Source organism: Phalacrocorax aristotelis, chromosome 4 (assembly GCF_949628215.1).
Source record: "Phalacrocorax aristotelis chromosome 4, bGulAri2.1, whole genome shotgun sequence".
Classification (NCBI taxonomy): Eukaryota; Metazoa; Chordata; class Aves; order Suliformes; family Phalacrocoracidae; genus Phalacrocorax; species Phalacrocorax aristotelis.
The window spans coordinates 14,686,597-14,708,601 of record NC_134279.1 but is presented as its reverse complement, the minus strand read 5'-3'; the positions used below and the strand labels follow the sequence as shown (position 1 = coordinate 14,708,601).

Genomic DNA, 22,005 nt, shown 5'->3' with positions numbered 1-22,005 from the left:
GACAGGAGCACCAAGAATGATTTTAAACCCATCAAGGAATCAGAGCCAAAGTAAGCTGGGCCAAACAGACAGAAACCTGAGCTGCTGCTCTTCTCCCAGAGTAACAAAGACTTTCCTAGAAGATACTCCGACTAAGAAATTTTGCTTCTGTGGCCAGGAGACTAAAAAATGCTAGCTAGTTTTAACAAATATAATTGTGTGGGCAGTTTATATTTTCTTCTAAGATTAAGTCCTGATTTCAAAGCAGGTCAAGATCCCTCTGATACATAAATGAAACGGAAATTCTGGTTTCTTAGCCTGGCATCAGTCAGAAGGAGCCAGGTCTACTCCAGCCTAAGCCCTACATATAATTCACATGGAGAACCACTTTCCCAGAGTCCCTGCAAAAAGAAAAGGATTTTTTATTTTTTCAAGGATCATGCCCTAAAGAAATCACTGCAGCAGCATCATTCTGTCTGAGTCAAGGGTATTTCATGTCAATCCTCAAAAAGAACAACATAAAAATGAGGAGGATCTATATACAACAAAAAATGAAGATTTTTCACTGAAATAGTTTATCTTATAAACCATCTTGGGCATGGTGAATGCAAAGACCAAAAGATAAGCAAAAAACCACTCTGAACTGCATTCTTGTAGTTTGTGGGTAGACTTGGAGGTGGACCAAGAACTAACCCTCAGAAAGCGAACACTGACCAAATAATCTGAGTGCAGAAACAGATGTGTACAAAGAAGACTTCAAACAAATAAGGAAAACATGCAGCACATACAAATCACTGGAAGCCTCCAGTCAGTTCCTGTGAAGACAAAGGATAATTGAAATTGAACACAGAATGCTAAATACATGGACTAGAAATACCTTTCCTTCTTCCATGCATGTTGCATAGCATAGGGCATTGGAGGCGGATATAGACATGAAATGAAATTCTTATTCCTCAACAATTTTGAACAAGTATCAGAAATACAATTTTATCAAGTAGCTGTTATTTTTGCCATTGTATCAGCTGATAACCTTGGAACAGCACCTTTCCCCACTGCCTCGCCAGCCACCTTCTGCCATGCCTGCGTGAGTAAACTTTAGGCCCTAATTTACACATGTCTTTGAACTAGTCTTGGGAATTGTGTATTCCTTTAAGGGCGCAACAGAGCTTGAACAACATAAGGACTGCTAGAGGAAATAAAAATTGCCAGATGGCTTCACTAAGGGCAAATTGTGCCTGAAAATTTGGTGGCCTTCTATGGCAGGGTTACAGCATTGGTGGATATGGGAAGAGCAACTGACATCATCTGCCTGGATTTATGCAAAACATCTGACACTGTCCCACAGGACATCCTTGTCTCTAAATTGTAGAGACATGGATTTGACAGGTGGACCACTTGGTGGATAAGGAATAGGCTGGATGTTCACACCTTATGAAGTTCAACAAGGCCAGGTGCAAGGTCCTGCACATGGGTTTGGGCAACCCAAAGCACAAATACAGATGGGCAGAGAATGGACTGAGAACAGCCCTGAGGGGAAGGGCTTGGGGTGTCGGTTGATGAGAACCTCAACATGACCCAGCAATGTGCGCTTGCAGCCCAGAAAGCCAACTGTATCCTGGGCTGCATCACAAGAAGCATGGCCAGCAGGTCGAGGGAGGTGATTCTGCCACTCTCATGAGACCCCACCTCTAGTACTGTTCAGCTCTGGGGCCCCCAACATGAGAAGAACATGAGCCTGTTGGAGCAAGTCTGGAGGAAGGCCACAAAGATGATCAGAGGGCTGGAGCACCTCTCCTATGAAGACAGTTCTCCTATGAAGATTTGGGGTTGTTTAGCTTGGAGAAGGCTCCAGGGAGACCTTATAGCAGCCTTCCAGTACCTGAAGGGGGCCTACAAGGAAGCGGGAGAGGGACCTTTTTGTAAGGGCATGTAGTGATAGGACAACGGGTAATGGCTTTAAACTGAAAGAGGGTAGATTTAGATTAGATATTAGGAGGAAATTCTTCACTGTGAGGGTGGTGAGGCACTGGAACAGGTTTCCCGGCGAAGTTGTGGATGCCCCATACCTGGAAGTGTTCAAGGACAGGTTGGATGGGACTTTGAGCAACTTGGTCTAGTAGCAGGTGTCCCTGCATGGGCAGGGAGTTTGGAACTAGATGATCTTTAAGGTCCTTTCCAACCCAAACCATTCCAAGAGTCTGTGAAAAATGAGAAAATTGGCTTACTCTGAGTGAGAAAGAAGCACTTTTTCTACTTCAAGATACTGCTGCAGGGACTACTGTATGAATTACAGTTAAGAAAATACTTCTCTCACAGACTTTGCTGTCATGACAACAGATATCAGATACTGCTTAAATTGTGAATCGACTTTGATGCCTACTGCATCAGATATCAAGGTCTCTCATTCAATTTAAAAACCAGAATCAACGTAGTCATCTGTTTCCTTCTCTCACCATTGTGGGGACATCTTCTGATTGCTGCTAACTGATATAAAACATGCTCCTTCCTATTACCTTAATCTCTCCCTGTCTGACTTTTTCTGATTTACACACAGACTGGATGTGCACTAGACATGTTCACAGTAATAAGTACAACAGGTGCCCTGACTGGGGACTCTGAACCTCACCAGACACAAATAATGCATCCACAAGCACTATGTGTAATGCTCCATTGTAAGTTAGTATTTCTCTGAAATATAAATCTCATGTCTGCTTCCCAGTATAATTCCCACCTCTAATTAATACTTGTCTAATATACGTGCTATAACCAAGAATGTTCTTTGACACTACCTTAGCATTCTTTCTCAATTGGAATTAAAAAATAATTGCAATATATTTAAGGGACACTAGAGGGAAGCCAAGATGTCTCAACAACCCTCTCTAATAATACAGCTTGCAGTCCTAAATGCAAAGTTAAAAACAAAACAATCCTTAACATGGTGTAGAAAATACCAGTTATACTTACTAGATGTAAAAATGCCAAACAAATTATTAATCTACAGCATGGCTTTGCTGTTTCTCTTTCATTGGCGCTCTCCATGCTGTTAGGCTCCAGGCTGTTCTCTCGGTGATGCTGAGTGCCTGGGAACTTTCACAGTTGTAACACTTGACAGTAATCTCATGAAGCATTCAGACAGTATGATAACTTGCTAATATACGCTTTAAATATGGGTGGTGAATATGTTGGTGTATTTTCTCCTTTATTTGCTCTTTGTTACTGTCATGGTTTTGGCTGGGATAGGGTTCATTTTCGTCATAGTAGCTAGTATGGGACTATGTTTCGGATTTGTGCTAAAAACAGTGCTGATAATGTGGAGATGTTTTAGTTGTTGCTAAGCAGTGCTTACAGTAGTCAAGGACTTTTCCAGCCTCTCATGCTCTGCCAGGGGCACAAGAAACCAGGAGGGAGGGGGCACAGCCAGGACATCTGATTTAAACTGGCCAAAGGGATATTCTGTATTAACTGGGGGGAGTTGGCCAGGGTAAACAGCAATTGTGGCTTGGGGACTGGCAGTGCCGGTTGGCAGGTGGTGAGCAGTTGTATCACTTGTGGTTTTTTTCCCCTGGGTTTCACCTCTCTCCCTCTCTCTCATTATTTTCTCTTTCATTATATTATTATTATTATTATCATAATCATAATTATTATAATAATCATTACAATTATTGCTATTACTATTTTATTTTAATTATTAAACTGTTCTTATCTCAACCCACAAGTTTTCTTACTTTTGCTCTTCCAATTCTCTCCCCGATCCCACTGGGGTGGGGGAGTGAGCGAGCAGCTGCGTAGTGCTCAGTTGCTGACTGGGGCTAAACCATGACAGTTACACAGTTGCTCTGGTAATTTCTACTCTGGACATAATTTTTTTTTTTTCAGCACCCATCACACTGACAATGCTATTGGGGTGTCCAGTTCATCCCATCTGTGTGTCCCTTCACCAGCATTACAAAAAGGACTCACTTTCACTCAGAGTACAGAGGTAAGTCAGAGGCAAATATGGTCAGAACAACTAGTTTATATTCCTGCTATAAGCTGCAGTGATCAGGCACAGGATTTCTTTAGGGTACCCCAGAAAGCTCTGGTCATGTGACTGACTTCTCCTTAAGTTCCCCTTTCCCCTCTCCCAACTTCTTACTCTGCTGCCCACATTTTCTCCCAAACAAGCAGCTGTTTACTCTTTGCCATTGTTGCCAATTTTGCTGGCTTGATATCCTCATTTGGTTTTTACAATACAGGTGCCCTGGTACTTTCTACCCTGGCCATCAATTCTGTTAAATTAATACTGCTTTATTTTGCCCATAGTGTCTGCTGTTTCTCTTCCTGCTGTCTTCTTAGAAGCGATGCAAATCAGGATTAACCGCTGGCACATATACCTTAACATATCTGTTTATCTTTACTCCCCAGCAAGAGGGGTAACAAAAAAAACCACCACTAAACCAAAAAACATTTGATATACAAAATAAGCTGATGGTAACACAATGCCAAAAATAGCTTATTATGTTAAGTGCAAGGGAGAAAAGCCTTGGTATAAAGCTTGATTGCAACAACATTTCAATTTACCAGCTTAAATACAAGACTTGCATTAAAATATTTGAGATACATCTCTTGCTCTCTAAGGTGATTTAAAAAAAAATTTATATACATATATCCAGTTGTAACACTTGACAGTAGTCTCATGAAGCATTCAAAGAGTATAACTTGATAAGTACACACTGTAGATATGAGTGGTTAATGTCTGTATGATTTCTTCCTTCAAGGGTTTATAACCTCATGTTGAGTACTAGCCTCAGACAGGTGACCAGCCACCTGATACAGTATAATACCCCCAAGCCTTTCCCCAAAGTCCCACAGTCTACGCTTCCAATGCTCACTGGATCCAGATGGTGTTGCCTCTTTCTGGTCTGCGAGACTCCACTGTCAGTTCTCCAAAAGTGGAGAAAAACTGCTCCATTTCCTTCTGCAACATATCATTCCTCTTCTCTGCATCTTCCTTGGCCCGTTCTGCATTACGCATTTTGATTTCTACCATCGTGAACTTCTTCCGCTCTTGATCCAGTTCTTCATGCAGGGCCATCATTTCCGTCTCCAGGGTGAGATTTCTCTGCTCCAAGCTGCAAAATGAAATAAAAGCAGACAGCTCCTAAGCAGCACTCCTCACTCACTCGAGCAAAAGTGAGAGGAAACAAGAAAGAGACCACATTCAGCTCTGCACTGCTGTGTACACTAGTTAATGATAAGCCCAGACTTCGAGGTTATTCCCTGGTGATTATAGCCATCCACCCTCACGACCTTGCTGTGTGCAAGATGGGTCTGCACTATCTATAGACATGGCTCGCCCTTGCCTTCTTTAACAGGTCCGAGCTGTGAAGGAAAGTCTCACTCAAAGCAGCAGTGTGGAGATGGGACCATGAGCAGAGGTAATTCACAGATGCAGCGCTGTCTCACAAGGAATGAGGACTCTGGAAAGGAGTTCCAGCAGTCTCCCAGTCCCAAAAATACAGGTGGAATAAGCCATGGCACTGCTTTCACTGAAAGGTGATGCCCTGTTGCCCTTCTCAGTCTCTAGAGAACAGGCATCAACTAATGAAAACATTGTGAGAACCTACTGATTTTGTTAACTAGATTCCGCAGAAACTCACAAGGTTCTGGCTTTATTTTTCATGCCAGTAGGATAGTGTGTCACAACCATGGCAAGCAACTGCTCTGAAACAAACCCCTTTGGATTATGATATCACAAAAGCAACATCAGTGTATGTCAACACTGAAAGATGGGAAACTCAGTGGCGAGCACCCAGTGACTGCAGCTAGTGCAGATTGCTAGCAAGTCATGAGAGGGAAAACTTCTCGGGTTTACTCCGCAAAAGGCAGTCAGATGGTAGAGCCAAACTGTCTTACCTTTTTATCCTTGTCTCATACTCTAGTTTTTGCTTTGCCATCTCTTGCTTCAAGCTGGACACCAGGCTATGCAAAGCACTGTGGTTGTTAGTACTGTTGGCCACAAACATTTCACTGTTATCGCTGCTGCTGGTGGCTCGGCTGCTGTGGCCCGCCCCACTCCTTCTGTCACTTTTGTTCTCATAGTCACCCGGGTTGGAGAGGTCTTCATGTGGTGGTCCATCCAGCACAGAGTCTTCAAAGTTACCTGCATAAAAGTCCTGCTCAGGGCAGGTGGTGGTGGATGAACGACAGGAGTTGGAGTGCTCAGGGAGGGATATTTCACAAGAGGACGTTGACCAGGTGGCACTGTCCACACTCTGTTTGTCATCAGAGTTCACCATAGAGAACTGCTGGTGGACATTGTCGTAGGTGGAAAGCCTGTTGTGCTGGCCTGACTCGCTCACCGATTCCTTCTGCTTGTTGTCCCTCAGTGTGACATAGCCATTAGGCACCCAGCCTGGGGTCCGGCTGTTGAGGGTGTTGCTGTGCCCATCTGTGCTAGAAACACCCATCCGCACACCTCCATTCTGCACACTGTGTGTGCCCATCTTAGTCACCGGTCCTTTCAGGGATGACGTTCTCCTGGTTTGCAGGGTACAGTTTGGTAAGGTCTGGCTCTTCTCAGGGCCCTCCACAGAGCTGCTGAAGGACCCGTTGGTGACTATGCCACTGCCTTTATTAAAAGCAGGATTTTTTTTCACCGTGAGTGGTGGGCTTCTGGTTACATCTAGTTTCTGGATACTGTTCCTGGGGCTACTCGTCTTGCTGCCTGGCAGAGCAGTCAGGGACTCATTGTCCATGCTTGCTGTTTGGGGAGACTCAGGTTTGTCCCAAGAGCAGCGCCTCACTGCTATCTCCTTGCTGTTGTTCTGCAGCTGCCCTGCAATTGCTTTCTTTGGCATTTCATTGTTGTTGTTGCATACCTCAGGTCCCATCTGAAGGTCTGCATCCTTGGGAAACAGCTCTTCATGTTTGCTAATCATCACTGACATTAGCTGCTGGACTACTACTGTACCTGAAAGGAGACACCAAGTGCATGGTCATTAATGGCCTGTTTTGTTTAGGATATTAATATACTTTATCCATCAGATTCCACAAATACTTAGTAAACATTCAGCTTATACAAACTTTTGCACAATGCATCCATCTGTGTAACACTGTGAATGTTTAACATGCCTGAAGTGCCTCTGGCTATGGGGCCACTGCAGGACCACCTCTTCCTTCCATCAAGCCAAGCCAGCAGGCCTCACAGATCCCCTAAGAACAGGAACTTTTGCGAAGAAGCTATTACTGTGACAGTAAATGCTTCCCAGGAAGACCACAGAGGAGATAATGAGTAGCAAAGGATAACATCGTTGTAGGTGTTGTGTTTCAATGCAATGTGGTGATCATTTTTAAAACCAAAGTCTTATTCTGGCACACCACTTGTATTTAGTAGTTCAACAGAAAATGGGCAGGCAAGGGATTTGCATTGCTGGAACATAGATGATTTATTCTTTTGGAGCAAAACAGGGCAGTAATACAACAGAATTAATTTAATGTGAATGCCTTTAACCACTCTGTGGTAAGACTATATGCAACCAGGAAACTATGCCATGTTATAGCACAGCATGGAACTAATGCAGGACCACAGCTTGCTACTCACTGTAATAAATGGCTACCTTTCCTCTTAAAGAACAACCCCTTGGTGTGCACACCACTTGACTACACTGTAATTTACACACTAGCATTTATAACTGGACTTGGGGTAATAAAGAGTGCAACTCTATTTCATTAAGCAGACCCTCATTACGGATTATTAAGACTATTTCAGGAACAAGGTCAAGGTAGTTATAATAATCATTCCATTTTTAAGCTCCTAGAGAGCTTTCAGAGGCATGCTGTGCTCTTCTAATCAATAATCTCCCACTGTGCAATATTGTTTCACATCAACTCCTTTGTAATATTCTGGATCTTTATACCCCACCCTTTTAAAATACAACTACTAAGAGCCATGTGGGTTCATGACAACATCTTTTTGTAGTGTTCTTGTTTGTTTGTTTGCTAAGGCAAAATCATACATGAGAACTATGCAGCAGGAAAATTAACTAACTTACTCCCATGGCACATTTAGCTGTATTATTTCCAAGAACATTAGCTGTTATGTGCAGCATTTTACTACAAACATTGTGCTGTACTCAGGCAACTTTTACCACTGCATTTGACAGGAAAAAATTGCCCCATGATTGGAATTCTGAAAAATGTCTCTTGAACAAAACAAACCAAATCTTCAACCGCATTTTTACAGGTATGGTTACCCATAGCTACATGTTTGACTTTGAATGACTGTGCCAGAAAAGCACTCTGTATCTTCCAAAAAGCAAAGACCAAAGAAGAAGGGTGGCTGTGAGCAATAATTGATGTACAGTCTTTGTTAAAAGTTCCTATACATTTAACTATGTATAGCCCAATTGCCAATAAGCATCATCTCATGTAAAATCTTAAAGTAATGCTTAAAAAGAAGTAACAAATCTGTTTAATCAAACCTGTTTCTCATTAGTTAAAAAATATATGACATTCTCTTCAGTGAGCGTAGTATCCATGCCACTTCCTACAGCAGCCACCATCATTTTAGTGCTAGGGCTGTTGATAAGCAGGTTGGACTGTTGCTTTCAAGAAGTGGAGAACACATTATTTTCCCTTTCCACCTGTGTTTTTTGTTTTTTTTTTTAAATCAAACAAAAAACTTCCTTGCTCAAACTTTAAAAAAAAAAAAAAAAAAAAAAGAAGAACCCAACAAAACAACCAACCCACAAACTTTAGGCAGCAGCCAGTTCTGGAAAATATAAAGCTAGAAGATAGTTTTTTATTTAGGAATGGCTAACTCCTCTCTCCCCATCCCAAATCTCCATTCGTCTCCCCATCCTAGGTGAGCTGAAGATATGTGGTATCGTACCAGTAAATGTCATCCTGTTTCTCATTGACCTCAGTGGTATAAAACAAGTCTGAGACATCTCTCTCCAATTCCAATCTATTGAACAATTTGATGTACATTTTGTACTATTCAATGCAAAAGCATGGAATGAAAGGGACAGTTTGCTGCCCGACCAAGAGAACATTCACAGCAGTTATCTACCAGGCTGCTAAGATCTACAGAAGTGTCAGGGTAAGAGAAGCTACTATTCCAGTCAGTCTGGCAGTTCTGTAGGTACAAAGAGACAGGTTGAAAGTGAGTGATAGGCAGCATACACACACGCGAGCACACACACTGAAAAGTGTAACCTCTGTGAGAGACGTAAGACAGTTGAAGAGGAAGGAGACAAAGCAGGAAAGACTCTTGTGTTTCTCTCTCAAAATACCTTGGGGAGATGATGCAGGATGTGTAAAATAGGACTTCAACGACACAGTAAAGCTTATCTCTGCACGCCCATATCAGACAGTCACATTGCATTTGAGACAAGTATGTACAGAAACCGGGGAAGCCACAAATGTAGATTTAAGGGTATTTGAAGCTGCACAGGTTTGATGATAATAATGAACAGTCATAATAAACATGCATGTAAATTGGACGTTTGCTTTTGCAAACCCTTCTGACTCAAATGCATGATCAAACTATTCTCTGTGACAATGAGAATCCAGACATTAAAGTGAAGATGATGAATAAAACCGCTTTCCATGTTAGGTTTTCTGGCTTGCCTGAACTACCATTCAGACAGCTAACCCTGGGTGTTGGCTGCTTTCATATACAATTTGGAAACACCGCATTATCTGTTCACAACAACATACTCGTTGTGTTAAGAATTAAAAGGAAGAAGGAGGAAATGTAAGACTTCAGAAAAACAAGTGAATGAACAAAGTATATGGGGAATTGTATCTGGGGAAAAGAAAAAGCATCAAACTCACAGAAAAATAACGAATCCACATGCTCTCAAATAAACTAGGAACACTGCATTTTTGAGTTTTGGTAAAATTTTCAGTGTGGGGTCTGTGTACAAGCCTAATTTCTGAGAAAGTTAAGTAAATCCTACATATTAAGAAAAAAAGTGTTTGGAGGGTGAAAAGGCATGATGTACTTTATGGAGAATTAATGTCACAAAGAGTAAGCCTAGGAGGAAATGGCCATATTTTTGTCTTAATCACAGCAAAATGCTACAACTGGACATAGCTGTAAATAAGAGAATGAAGCTCACAATTTGATCACTGTTGTGCAAGAAATCTGCAGTATGAACCTGTACTAACTTTTTCTCATCCTTAAGAACCGCAGGTAAAATATTAATTGCACTCCAACCACACGTGCTGAATAAGAACATGCCATACTTGCAGCAAGTTTTGAGAGAGAAAAGTAAATTTTTAGTGAAGTTGCCAGGGCAGCACAATCTCAGGCAAAGTCTGTTTGCAATGCTGCATATTTCAGTCACTTTTGCAGTAACCTGCAAGATTTAACTCAGCAGTTCATTCAGGTTGAAGAATTCAATGTCTGTAAAGCAGATATATGGAACTTACTGCACATACTACACGGACTGGTATGTACTGTTAAAGACATTCCTTCTTTCTATTACAAGTTATGTAGGGTAAGCTCACCTTCCATGATAGTCAGAGGATCTTCCACTTTGGGGCGAAGGATGTTAGGACCAAAAACAGTAGCCAGATTTTGCACACTCATTTTGTTTATGCCTGAATAAGACTGGACTTCATCAAGGAATCTGTGGGGAAGAAAGAGGCCTTTAAGGAACATGTAAAATGGAAATAAAATTAAAAAAAAACCCTAAACACAACAGTCAAAGCATGTGATGGTTTCTTAACATATTTCAAATACTCCATTCCAAATCCTGATAGAACATCTTGAAAGCTGAAGGGTATTCTGAACTTCTTCAGATTTTATTCAAAATGATACATTGATAACAAAATTCAATTTGGACTGACTACAAGATAACTCTGTTGAAGATGGTAACTTTATCCAGCATAATTAATCAACTACTTGGCTCATAAAAATATCTTCAAAATGCAAACTTTTTATTAAAATAAAGTTTATATTTTTAAAAAAGTTTTTTTTATGCTGGGAATTTTTTCTAAGTTCACAAATTGCAACTGTGTAAGACATGTTTTTTAAGATCTTAGATGTATCGATAAACTATTCTATATGCTACAAGACACACACTTTTTCAAGGATACCGTACTTCAGGGTGCACAGACAAGGCCAATAACTGCGGTTAGAAATAGGAAAACCAGGGTCCTATAAAGAGGACAGAATATATTCACTTCTACCTTCTTGCATTTCTTGCTGAGTGCGGCCTGTTTATGAAAGGAAAGTATTAACTGCACCTTGACAGAGCAAATTAGTAATTAGTCATGCAGTAAACCTATATTTTTAGTGCATTCACTTAAGTTTGCCAACCCTCCAACTGTGAGTAATGCTTTTCCTTTAGGGCACATACACAGACAGGTTTGTCTGTCAGCATACAGTTATAAATACCATTGTGATATTCTTGCAAGAGCACTTACCTACAGATATATTTCAGCAGATTATAATTGACAGCTGGCAGGCTCTTCACTTGCTTCACCAGTTCTTTCAGGCCCTTAAGTGGTTTAAGAAAAAAAAAAAAAAGAGAAGAGTGGAGAGGCACAGTTTCTTAGTATTTTACCAGAGATTCAAAAAAATGTCAGCAATTCCAATTACAAGACAATAAACACGTCACTGAAACTGCAGGTTACCATCAGGAACAGCTTGTAGAATAGGTTTGGATGGGGAAAGATATATTTGGCTAACAAGGATTAGCTCTGGATAAAAATAAACAAGTAAGTAAATACCTTGGTTTCATCCTGTCTTTCCTTTCTCTTTCAACTCTTTCTTTTTTTGACCAGCAGCTCTGTTCTACCTCCTTTTGATAGCAAAGCTGACGCTTCCAGGAAGGTGTTCTGGTTTGAACTAGTTGGCATTTTCATATGAGAAACTATTCAGGTATTTTACCCAGTTCTGGTCCATACTAGATTCAGACCAATAGAGTTATTTCAGTTTGTGCCCACCCTGGGCATGGGACAAGCAGAATATCACACACTATTTCCATGCCCTGTGGAAACAGGCCCTGGCTACACTCTCTACCAAACAGTGCCTTTAGACTCTATTTCTGTATGGAGTTTTGATTACAATGTTATGAATACAAATGCAAATTAAGATGGGTGGACCACAATAGTGCACAAGTTTGCTGATTGTAGGCTAAGAAAGGAAACAAGATGAACACCTCTCTCCCTTAACAGTGACTGCACTTTTAACTTCTGCATGAAGAAAGATCAACTGAAAATCTAGAGAGCTAGCCTTATAGCTGGACTGCTAAGCCACCATAAAGAGGATTGAAGTGGCTTATCACAGATTTTTCACAAACTACCAACATCTACAGGCCACTGTAATTTGAATCTTGCTTTCAAAATGAGTTTAATAAAGTGCTTCATGGCACAGTTGCAGAGGAACTACGTAAATATACTCTGGACTAAGCCAATATAAAATCACTAAAAATTTAATCTCAAATTCAGTATAACTGCAAGTATAAACTGCACAATGACTGACTGCAGAGCTCTCAGGTGGCTTTACATTGGAGCTATCAATGGTTAGTGACATATGCAACTCACAAGCAAATAGCTGCAACTTTAGCTCTGAGGATGCCCTGCTGTAACTTGTGCAAAGAGCAGCTCAAATTCAACCATCTGAACAGCCCACTCCCACCTTTTGCAAGCAGCTGACAAAAATTTGCATCGTGTAGCAAGCTGTAAAGGACAGCAAAGAAACCAGTCTCATTTCAGTGGGTGTAAGAGATTATGACCATAGAAGACAGTTTGCCACAGATCTTTCTTCCTCCCACCATTCCATCAGATGGGAACAACTACCACCTCTGCTGTTGGTAGTCACCAACTGAAGGCTCAGAAAGGAGATGGTCTCTGACGTAGAAAAGAGGGGCTCCTACTCAATTAATTAGAAGGTTAGGTAGGAGGGGTTCCAGTTCTATCAGGATTCAAAATGTCAAAAAGGAATTAAACAGAAATAACCACCTTAGAAAGTTGGAGGAGTAGAATGATATCAAAGGAGAATGAGCCTGTTTGTATTCACTTTGAAAAGAAAATATCAGGTTGACCTCATTACCCATAAGCACACAGAACAATGTAAAAAAAGCACTTAGTTTCTCATGTCTTCAGACTAATATATAGTAGGCCCATGCCACTGCAGGGCACAGCCCTTATTTTGCTGATCTGTGTTATGCTGTTTTAAAAGAGTCTGGAAGGTGGCTTGCTTCCAGGGGCCCGCTTCCATCTTTCTGAGGCCTTCTGATTCAATGATAGGCAATGAATAGAGTCCATTGGCCTTCAATCAAAAGTCCGTAAAAGTTGGCATCCTGACACTTAGAAGAAAATGACCCTTGATTTAATGGCAAGAGTTGGACAGTAACTACTAAGATGCTTCCTTTTACAGTTCAGAATAATAATCCACAAAATATAAGTCTCTTCCAAGCAAAATGGAGGTTATTGACCACAGAGATGTTTACTTGAACTGGATTGAGTGACATGCAATAAATACAGCTAAGGTTATGCTCTGTGCCTTTATTTAGACTTCCAAATGACCTAGGTGGCAACAATTTTCATATAAAAACAGCCTCAATTAATAGATGCACATCTTAAATTAGGACGGGTAATCACCAGCTTCTCTACTCCTCAAAATCAGAATAGGTTTTACCATCACAGCCTTTTATTTCATCTTACTCAAGTTGCCAACTCACCATTTCTTCCTCCTTGCTGAGCATTTTGGCACAGGAAAGAAAATCTTCGTATTTTGCATATGGTATGACTGGTTCTGGGAGTTCCCTTAGGTACAGCTTAAGCAGCGATGCCACCGTGTGCACATCTGTACTGCTGTTGGGTTGGAATACAATAAGTCGTTACTGTGAATCAGGATAATAATACTACGAGGCTAACAGGCTAAAAACTGCCACTTTTCCATTGTTACCCCAAATTTTAGTCATCAGCAGTATATACATTTTTAGATCATAAGATCATATCTGTAATGTGGTTTGGGTTTGGTTTTTTTTTTTTTGGGGGGGGTTGTCCTATAAAGAACTTGGATACCTGCAAGCAAGATTCTGTCAACTCTGCTGATTTATTACTATAAATAATTACACATGAGGCCTTATTTGCAGACACAGGTATGGAGAAGATCCTGGCTCTGATTGACAGGCATCTCATATCAGGAATGCAAAATCCATCTTAACTGATACTTTTCATTTTCACCTGAACCAGAAACTAGGCATTATATTTACACAGCGGGGAGTATTCTCCTACCAGAGATGACTCCGTCTCTCAAGACATGCCCAGCCTGTCTCAATTGCACTGTATCACCATCTCTTCTGGTATCAGTATTAAGTAAGCAAGTTTTAAAGGAGACCAATACTACAGGTGTTTAGTTGAAACTTCCCCATCTGAATTACAGTTCTTTCCCTGGCATGCATCTTTTTCCTATGGGCTCTCACAAAATTACTACTATGCCCTTTAGCTGTACCGTTACACCAAAAAAAATTGATAGCCTTTACACACAGAACTGTAAATCCATGGGAAATTAGTTTTAGCTCTATCCTGTACCGAGTAAGCTAAGGCATTGCAAGTCATCAAACATAGAAAATGTCTGAGTGCTAGCACAACAGGTGACATTTTAGGGCTGACAGTCAAAGACCTGGTATGACATATGCCTTCTCATAATCACATTTGCAGAAATGTAAGGTTTTTTTGCATACAGCTAATAGGAGCCTAGGCTGTTTATCAAAGTAAGAAGATGGGGAGAAAGATCAAAATCACAAGTTCAGAGTATGCAATAAAACTTGCTTAAAAGTTTCTGTGATGTGTAAAGTCACATTGTGGTAACTTAGAAGCACTCCTCTGGAAATAAAAAAATAGAAATAGATAAAAACTACAAGTTAGCATGAAGAAATCTCTCTTGCTTCTGACTCCATCTCTGGGTTTAGTTACTCAGGCATTTATTAAAATCTTTACTGGAATGTTGTACATGCATTCCCTGGTTCAGATAAAGAGTTGTACTGCAAGCTGCTATCTTTCCCTCTGACTTCTGAAAAATCAAAAAACCAGACACTAAATTACCCTAATTTCATTCATAAGAAACAGAAAATGCACAAACATTTCTACAATGTGCATTATTGTGTATTTCTTTTTCTTTGAAGACTTCACATTCGGAACATTTTTTTAAATGCACAGTCTCTCAAAGGGAACCACTGGTATTCGATGCACTTAAGCTTTGCTAGAAGTATGTTAATCATTATTTTGGAATGATCTGTTAAAACAATAACGGCTTTTACTAAGTTAAATCTTAACAAGAATGATGGGAACAACCTTAGATTAATGTGGTATGGTATGAGCAATCTAAGTCAAAGCAGAAGAAGAAAAATTATGAAGCACTGTATATATAATACTATGATTCTATGATTCTTTGATTCACCGTGATTCTGTGATTCTATATTTAAATGTTAACCATCATGACCCTCCTTGAAATAAATTCCTAGGAAACATTTGTTTCAATCATGAATAATTCCCAGCCAAAATTCCAAAAAGCATTTCTAGAGAAACACTATAAACAAAAGCACTAACGCAACTCTGCATTTTTAATGAGGGCTTAAATTCTAATCCCTTGATTACAACCCTCTACTTGTAGACTGGCTTGGATCCAAAACAGGAATCCTGTGTTTACCCCACCCTGCTCCTTGCATGCATATATAACATATATAAGGAACAGTACTGTACATGAAACTAGATATAGTTATACTATTTTGTGAGATTTCAAATGCTAGCTCAGATTTGGCCTCTAACTTTTGCCTTCTACCTGTCTCCAATACAAATGCAAACTAAGTGAACTGAAGCTTTTCTTGATCCTCACTAACAAAACTCTCTACAGACTGCACAGCACCAGGGCTTAAAACCCAGACCCCAAACAACTCTCAGGTAGCTGTTTACACAACTTGTTGACATTGGTGCTAGTTTTTAGAGCACAACCATGGAGTGTATGCCCAGGCAGTTGCCACTCACTATCCGGCAAACTTTGTTAAGAATCAATTTTTACAGAGAGGTCTCCGATTTCCTAAGTTGTCGGTGCATCAGGAAAGCAAAAAGCAAATGCAGAAGGAAAGACACTTGCTAGTCAAACGCTGAAGGAGAACAGCAGCCACAGAGAGCAGATGTGAAGAGGCAGCCTTAGGACAGTGTCCTACACTGCAGCATGAAAGGGAGCACAGGCCATGAATCTGCAGAGAATTTAACCCTGAGTGCTCACCATTGATGGTCTTTCTGAAGATTTTATTATTACTATTTTTATTATTTAAACAAGGAAGCTCCCCAGGCCTTGATGAAGATCTGAACCACATCTTTCCAGAAACTATTTGCATAAAACTAGAGAAGCCTTTCTGAAATACAAGATTCAAACAGGTTGAGTGAGAGGAATCACTGAAGAACAATAAGAAGTTAGCACACAGGTCTCTCAGTGAGGGGATTAAGCAATTTCATCTTTCCTCCTGCCAGGATCATGCTTCATGTAGTAGACAAGAATAATTTTACACCAGTCCCTTGGTGTGAAGTGGAATACAGCAGATGGAGGATAAAAAGGCTGAAGAAGGCGACAAAAGCCCTGAACACTGACACAATTTATAAACTTTTTCCCTTCAATGCGAAGTACTGATAAACTGTGAAGGGTTAGTTGAGTGCTAAAAACTGTGGCTCTACCAAGGAAGACCTGAGAGAGAAATGGGAAGGCAAGTCTCGTGTTCTGAGACTAAACTCCTGAACTATATGCTGTATACAAGTCTACAGAAAGGTGCTTTCTGTGCTGGGGTTAGAAACCCAGGTCCCAGTTAGTAGATGGGGACACATTCACAATTCTTAAAATTAAATTTTTTTTTTTAATTTGCTTCTGCTGACTGAATGCTAAGGCAATGCCGCAGACTGCCACAGGATGGTGGGATTGCAAAATAAGATCTTGGAAAATTTGTTTTGTTACCTTTTTTCCCCTAGGTTGTACTGGAACACTGCTTAGGACTTAATCGATCTGTACAGAAATTACCATACAGATTTTGACAGCATTAAAAAACCATACATATGTACACACACATACTGCCTGCAAAACTCTTTGAGAATTGGATTTTTTAAATTCTATTTAGCAACAGTTAGACAAAAGCTAGAAACTTTCTTCTTTCAGTGTAAATATTGGTATAAAATATGTCAATATTTTTACAATAATAAAAGCGTGTTTCATATAATCTGAGACCTGTTTAGACCTTGCGGTCTAGTATTATTTTTGTCACGCTTTTTTTTAATACAGAGGGAAAATTAAAAATGGCAGACTCCAGTTTTAATCCATCTGTATTTTAGGTGTTTCAATCCACAAATACCACTGAGCACATTTCAGCCACAGAGGACAGCTGTGAGATTCAAAGGAGTGCTGAACTGCAAGCTTTCTTGAGGATAGGGAGCATTTATTTCCCTTTCCGGTCTGTAGTGTTCTGTCCACAGTCTAAGTCACCCAACAGCATTTATGTATCTGCCTTGAGGGCGTTTGTGTAATTTGTAAGAGGTAGATCTTTCCAGGGCCTGTAGAGGACCTTCTCCTCCTGAACCTTTTCCAGCTACAACTGATCAGTTTAAGACAAGGCAGTATTTCTCCCTTCAAAGCTGGCCTTGCTTATATTCTAGAACCATTACAGCTACAGAAACTTAATGATTATACCTATCTTGGTATTTCTTATGCTATCTGACAGTGTAATGTCAAAGTGTTCCATGATTACACATTCATAATTAACATGATTAAAAGTATTCATTAACAAGTATTAAAATAGAGTATGTCAATTCCAGCAAAAAATCCTCTGTTATCTAAATTGGAACAACCCTCATTAACTGAGATGGATTTTCTCCAAGTGCACAAACTTGAAATGGGAATGACAAAGCATGGGGCAGAAAATTGAATGCAACACAAAAAGCATCAGGAAGCTGAGAAGCAGTCTATTTTGGCATGTTGTGCTGGGAAGTCTGAAAAAGATTACTCACCTCACCAAAACATTAATACTGCTTTACTGTGGATATGTTTCCAAAGGAGCATCCCCCACTCCACCACTGTCCATGCAAAAGCATTACAAATGCAACGTGCCACAGCCTCTCCTTAGTCATCAGACTACACATATTCAAAGCCCCATTCATCTGAACTTTGTCATTAATATCCCTCATGGCTTTGCTGTTTTGACAGCACTTTTCTTTGTACTACCACAGACTGTGGAAGTGGCTGTCAGACCGATTACACCGCCTGGAGTTTTTCACCCTCTCTACCATAAACAAAAATTACTGAAGCCCGGAAAGTCACCAGAAATCCATGCATAACCATCACACTCGGACAAGCAGACAGCATGTTCAGAGAGCTGGAGTCAGCACTTCAGAGCACAAAGCCAACAAGCTCCTCGTAAACTCACAGAGAGGAAATATTAACAGGACAAGGTCACATTACAAGATGATTAATGCTGTGCCAAAAATAGTTCTAGATCATGATGACACATAAACAGTTTGCATAAAGAAGAAACAGGAGGGAACAATAAGCTGTGAGGCTATAATTCAATTTAGGAGTATGGGTAATAAGATGAAAGAGGACAGTGCAGTTCGAATAGTTTTGTACCTCCTGGTACTAGATACAGCTCCATCATTTCAGATGTCACAGATCACAGTCCCAGAAACAGAGTGTCTCCCTCACCAACATATCCTGCACCCACAACATTTGCTGACTGTGTCCCTGCTTAGCTGCATTCAGGTCTGTAGAGCAGCTCTCAGACCAGCGCAGATGTTTTCCTGACATGGGAGGATGAGTTCCTAAGTGGCTGCCCAGTGTGTACCTTTGCTGCCAGTCTGCAGGCAGCTAGGGCCTGTGATAAACCCGTGATGAAACATTGAGTAAGCAACATCAGGGCGATATTACAAATGTACATAATTATGTGTAGAGAGAATCAGAGCATTGTTACTGCTGAGAAGCCAGTACCCAGAAGCTAGGAGGGCAAAGCCTGTGTTCAGTAATGTTACGATGAATCAGGAGTAGTTCAACAGATTTTGGGAGTCAGGCTTTGGTCTAGTAATGCAAAGGTCAGGTCAAATGCATAACATAACTCGTTGAATGTCCTACGTGATTTTTGTTCCCCTGTATAGGTATCTTCAAACCATTACTCACTCTGTCATTTTCCTATATAATGCATATCTAGTACAAGCAGTGTCATGCCAGCTGAAATACTAAGTACCAGCTGAAATTCTGCCTACAATTTGTGAAACATATATGAAAGCATTTACCATTTTAACCCCTGTCCTCCTCTCCTTGCTGCCACAAGAGTCTTGCTTTACTTTAAGTTAACACTGATCTCAATTCTTTCCCTGTTTAGCCAGGGATAAAACCAAACACATATTCTGCTCCTTTGTCCTTGTGCTTGTGATTTTTACAATCCATGCCACTTTCCAGGGACACCTTCAGGGGAGTAAGCACCACAAGGAATCCTGAAGATTGACAGACTCTATTTCCAAGTTAGACATCAACTTCAGTAATTTTAACAGCAGCCAATTCATTCAGGTTCGAGGGTGATGCTTTAAGAGCAGCAACAAAGACAGCAATTTAGGACAGACAAATGAAAAGACAAACTCTATGGAAGGATATTAAAAATTACTTAGAAAAGTATAGATCCTTAAAAAGAGACACAAGTGCTTTCAAGTAAGGTGGGCAGAGGCCTAAGAAATAGATGGGTTCCCATCAGGAAAAAAAAATCAACCAGCTTCAGTGAATATGCCACTAAAGTATTTTATCTTTTGATAGGTTGTTCAGAAAGGCTGTTAATTTCCTGCAAGATTTTGCAGGGATTGCAAGTATATATAAAACATGGAAAACCACCACAAATAAACTACCTGTTCTTGTTTACTGGAAGAGAAAGCCACAAATCTTGCAACCCTAGGTAAGGGTGCTTTAAAAAGCATACTCTCAGACCTTCCACATCAAGGATGACGAAGTGTCATCCTTTCTTAAAGGTGACCATGGCCATCTAAGAAACCATTTGTCATTAGCAAGTGAAATACCTGGCTGCCTTTTTTTTTTTTTTTAAATCACAGCTGACATACCAAATCCATTTCTGAAACTGAAATTCTTATGAAGCAACTACAAATGTTCATTCACTGCCAATAATAAAATCACACTATCCTAGAGCAGGACACCAATTAAACTGATTTATTGACCCTTGCATCATGCTAGAAATGTGTCTCCAAACGTGTATTTAATTGTTAGACTATGTCTTTAAGTTGTGCCATCTGCAGAGGTTATTTCTGCTAGCTGGTTAGAAAGAGAGCTGGAATTAGAAAGGAGGTAGAAGTAGCTCCAGAGGTGTAACTGATGAGCAGACTGCAAGGGTCAGGGAATGAAGCCTGGAACAGGCAGAAACGAACAGGAATTTTCACAGGCCTGAGGCCATTTGTGTTTGGCAGGAACCAGCTTTCTAGTAAAGACTACGTTTCACATAAAAATGTTTTGTTTAGGGATTACTGCACTTTCCCACTAGGAAAGGAATAAAGCCCCTTCCTTGTGGGGAAATATCTGCTTCTATAACAAAAAAATTCTTATGTACAGGCTTGTATTTGGAAAATAAAAGAACAATTTTCATAACCAGTGATTTCCAAGTCAATGTCTAGTTGCAGTGTGTACAGTGCCAGTACAGACTGCAGCCCCACTGAGACAGGTCCAATTTCTTGCATTCACCAAAATTTTAAAACATTCTTTGTCTCTGGAGGGGCATAACAATTGTGCATGTGGTCCTTCTCACCTGGAGGATATTACATTAGTACCATCCTCATCGTTGTCTTAGTTTGCTTCAACAATCCCAGCGATTAAATGCACAGTAACATACCCGTTCTACATTCTGGATTATTTGGCTCCAGTAAATAATAGTAAGCATTTGCCAGCTATCAAGTACTGACACTTACATACCCTTTTCTCAACTGATTGCAATGGTGACTAGAGCAGTAAGTAATGGTTTGTCCTATAATGTACTACATTCTTCTTTAGATGAATCCATACCTATGAGAGAATGTAATAGGGATTTTGTTTTGCTAAATATGCATTTACGTGCTTTCCTTCTCTCTTGTGCATACACGCAAACTCAGGCAGGTGAGCTATATAAATTTAAGCTCTTCTGAACTACTGGACTATACACGTCAGTGATAGGAGTTATGAAAATCCAAGCCACACGCATCAATCAATCATATAAGTATTAATATTTGTTTCAGTGACATTTCAAATATTTTCTTCTCCCTGAGCAATCTTAACTGTCTTGTCATCTGGTTGTAATTGTGATGAACAATAGATGGAAAGAGGTAACACACAGAGAGAAATCCAAAATTGGAGAACAAACCCTTAGGTTATTTTCCTTGTGCAGCGCCATAATCACTATGCTAATTTTATGGAACAACTAGTCATAATCCACTTTGTATCATTACAAATGTATGATTTGTAAAGGAGCTGAGGGACTTTAAATTTAAAATATAAGCCACACAAGCAGAGAGAAGCAAATACCCCAAGGACAAGCAAAATGGATTCCCCAGAGGAGGCAGTTTTACACAGAGGTGGAGCTGTACTGGAAATACCAAGGATATTTCAAATAGTAGCAAGCATGAGCAACTGCCTAATTACACTGTTAGTTCCTTAAAGCAGATTTCATAATATATGCAGATACATACAGAGGGAGTGCGGTATTTATTGATTTTTGTTTTTAAACTCACATACAATTTTCAGGGTTTTTTTTTTCCTTCACACAAAAGGCCTCAGCAGTTTTCAGTTGCAGCAGCTGCACTTCCCCTTTCCAAGACTATGAGAAATGCTGATGTTCCAGTTTTCATAGTAGGGAGGCCAGGGTGTTGGATGTTTCAGATCAGATACCGGCTTTTCTCATTCTATGAGTTTGAGAAATTTCCAATACCGGTTCCATTCTCATACATATAGCTCATGATTCTTCAGTGACAACTTATCCAACTATAAGATCAAAATCAAATTAATACATGAAGGTTTTTGCCACT

The 22,005-nt window shown here is 40.2% G+C and overlaps 1 protein-coding gene across 6 annotated transcripts in view; it reads right to left on the bottom strand.

Annotated features, from left to right (window-relative positions):
- Positions 1-4,411: 4,411 nt before the first annotated feature.
- Positions 4,412-22,005, bottom strand: part of ARHGAP24 (Rho GTPase activating protein 24) — a 229,565-nt gene continuing 211,971 nt past the window's right edge. For all 6 annotated transcript variants that reach the window (XM_075090342.1, XM_075090347.1, XM_075090346.1 and 3 more), the window contains 5 exons: positions 13,659-13,791; positions 11,398-11,471; positions 10,477-10,598; positions 5,875-6,931; positions 4,412-5,090 (listed from right to left, as the gene is read on the bottom strand). In XM_075090342.1, the coding sequence (XP_074946443.1) occupies positions 4,847-5,090; positions 5,875-6,931; positions 10,477-10,598; positions 11,398-11,471; positions 13,659-13,791 (1,630 nt within the window). In that variant the 3' untranslated portion in view covers positions 4,412-4,846. The remainder of the gene's footprint in view (positions 5,091-5,874; positions 6,932-10,476; positions 10,599-11,397; positions 11,472-13,658; positions 13,792-22,005) is intronic.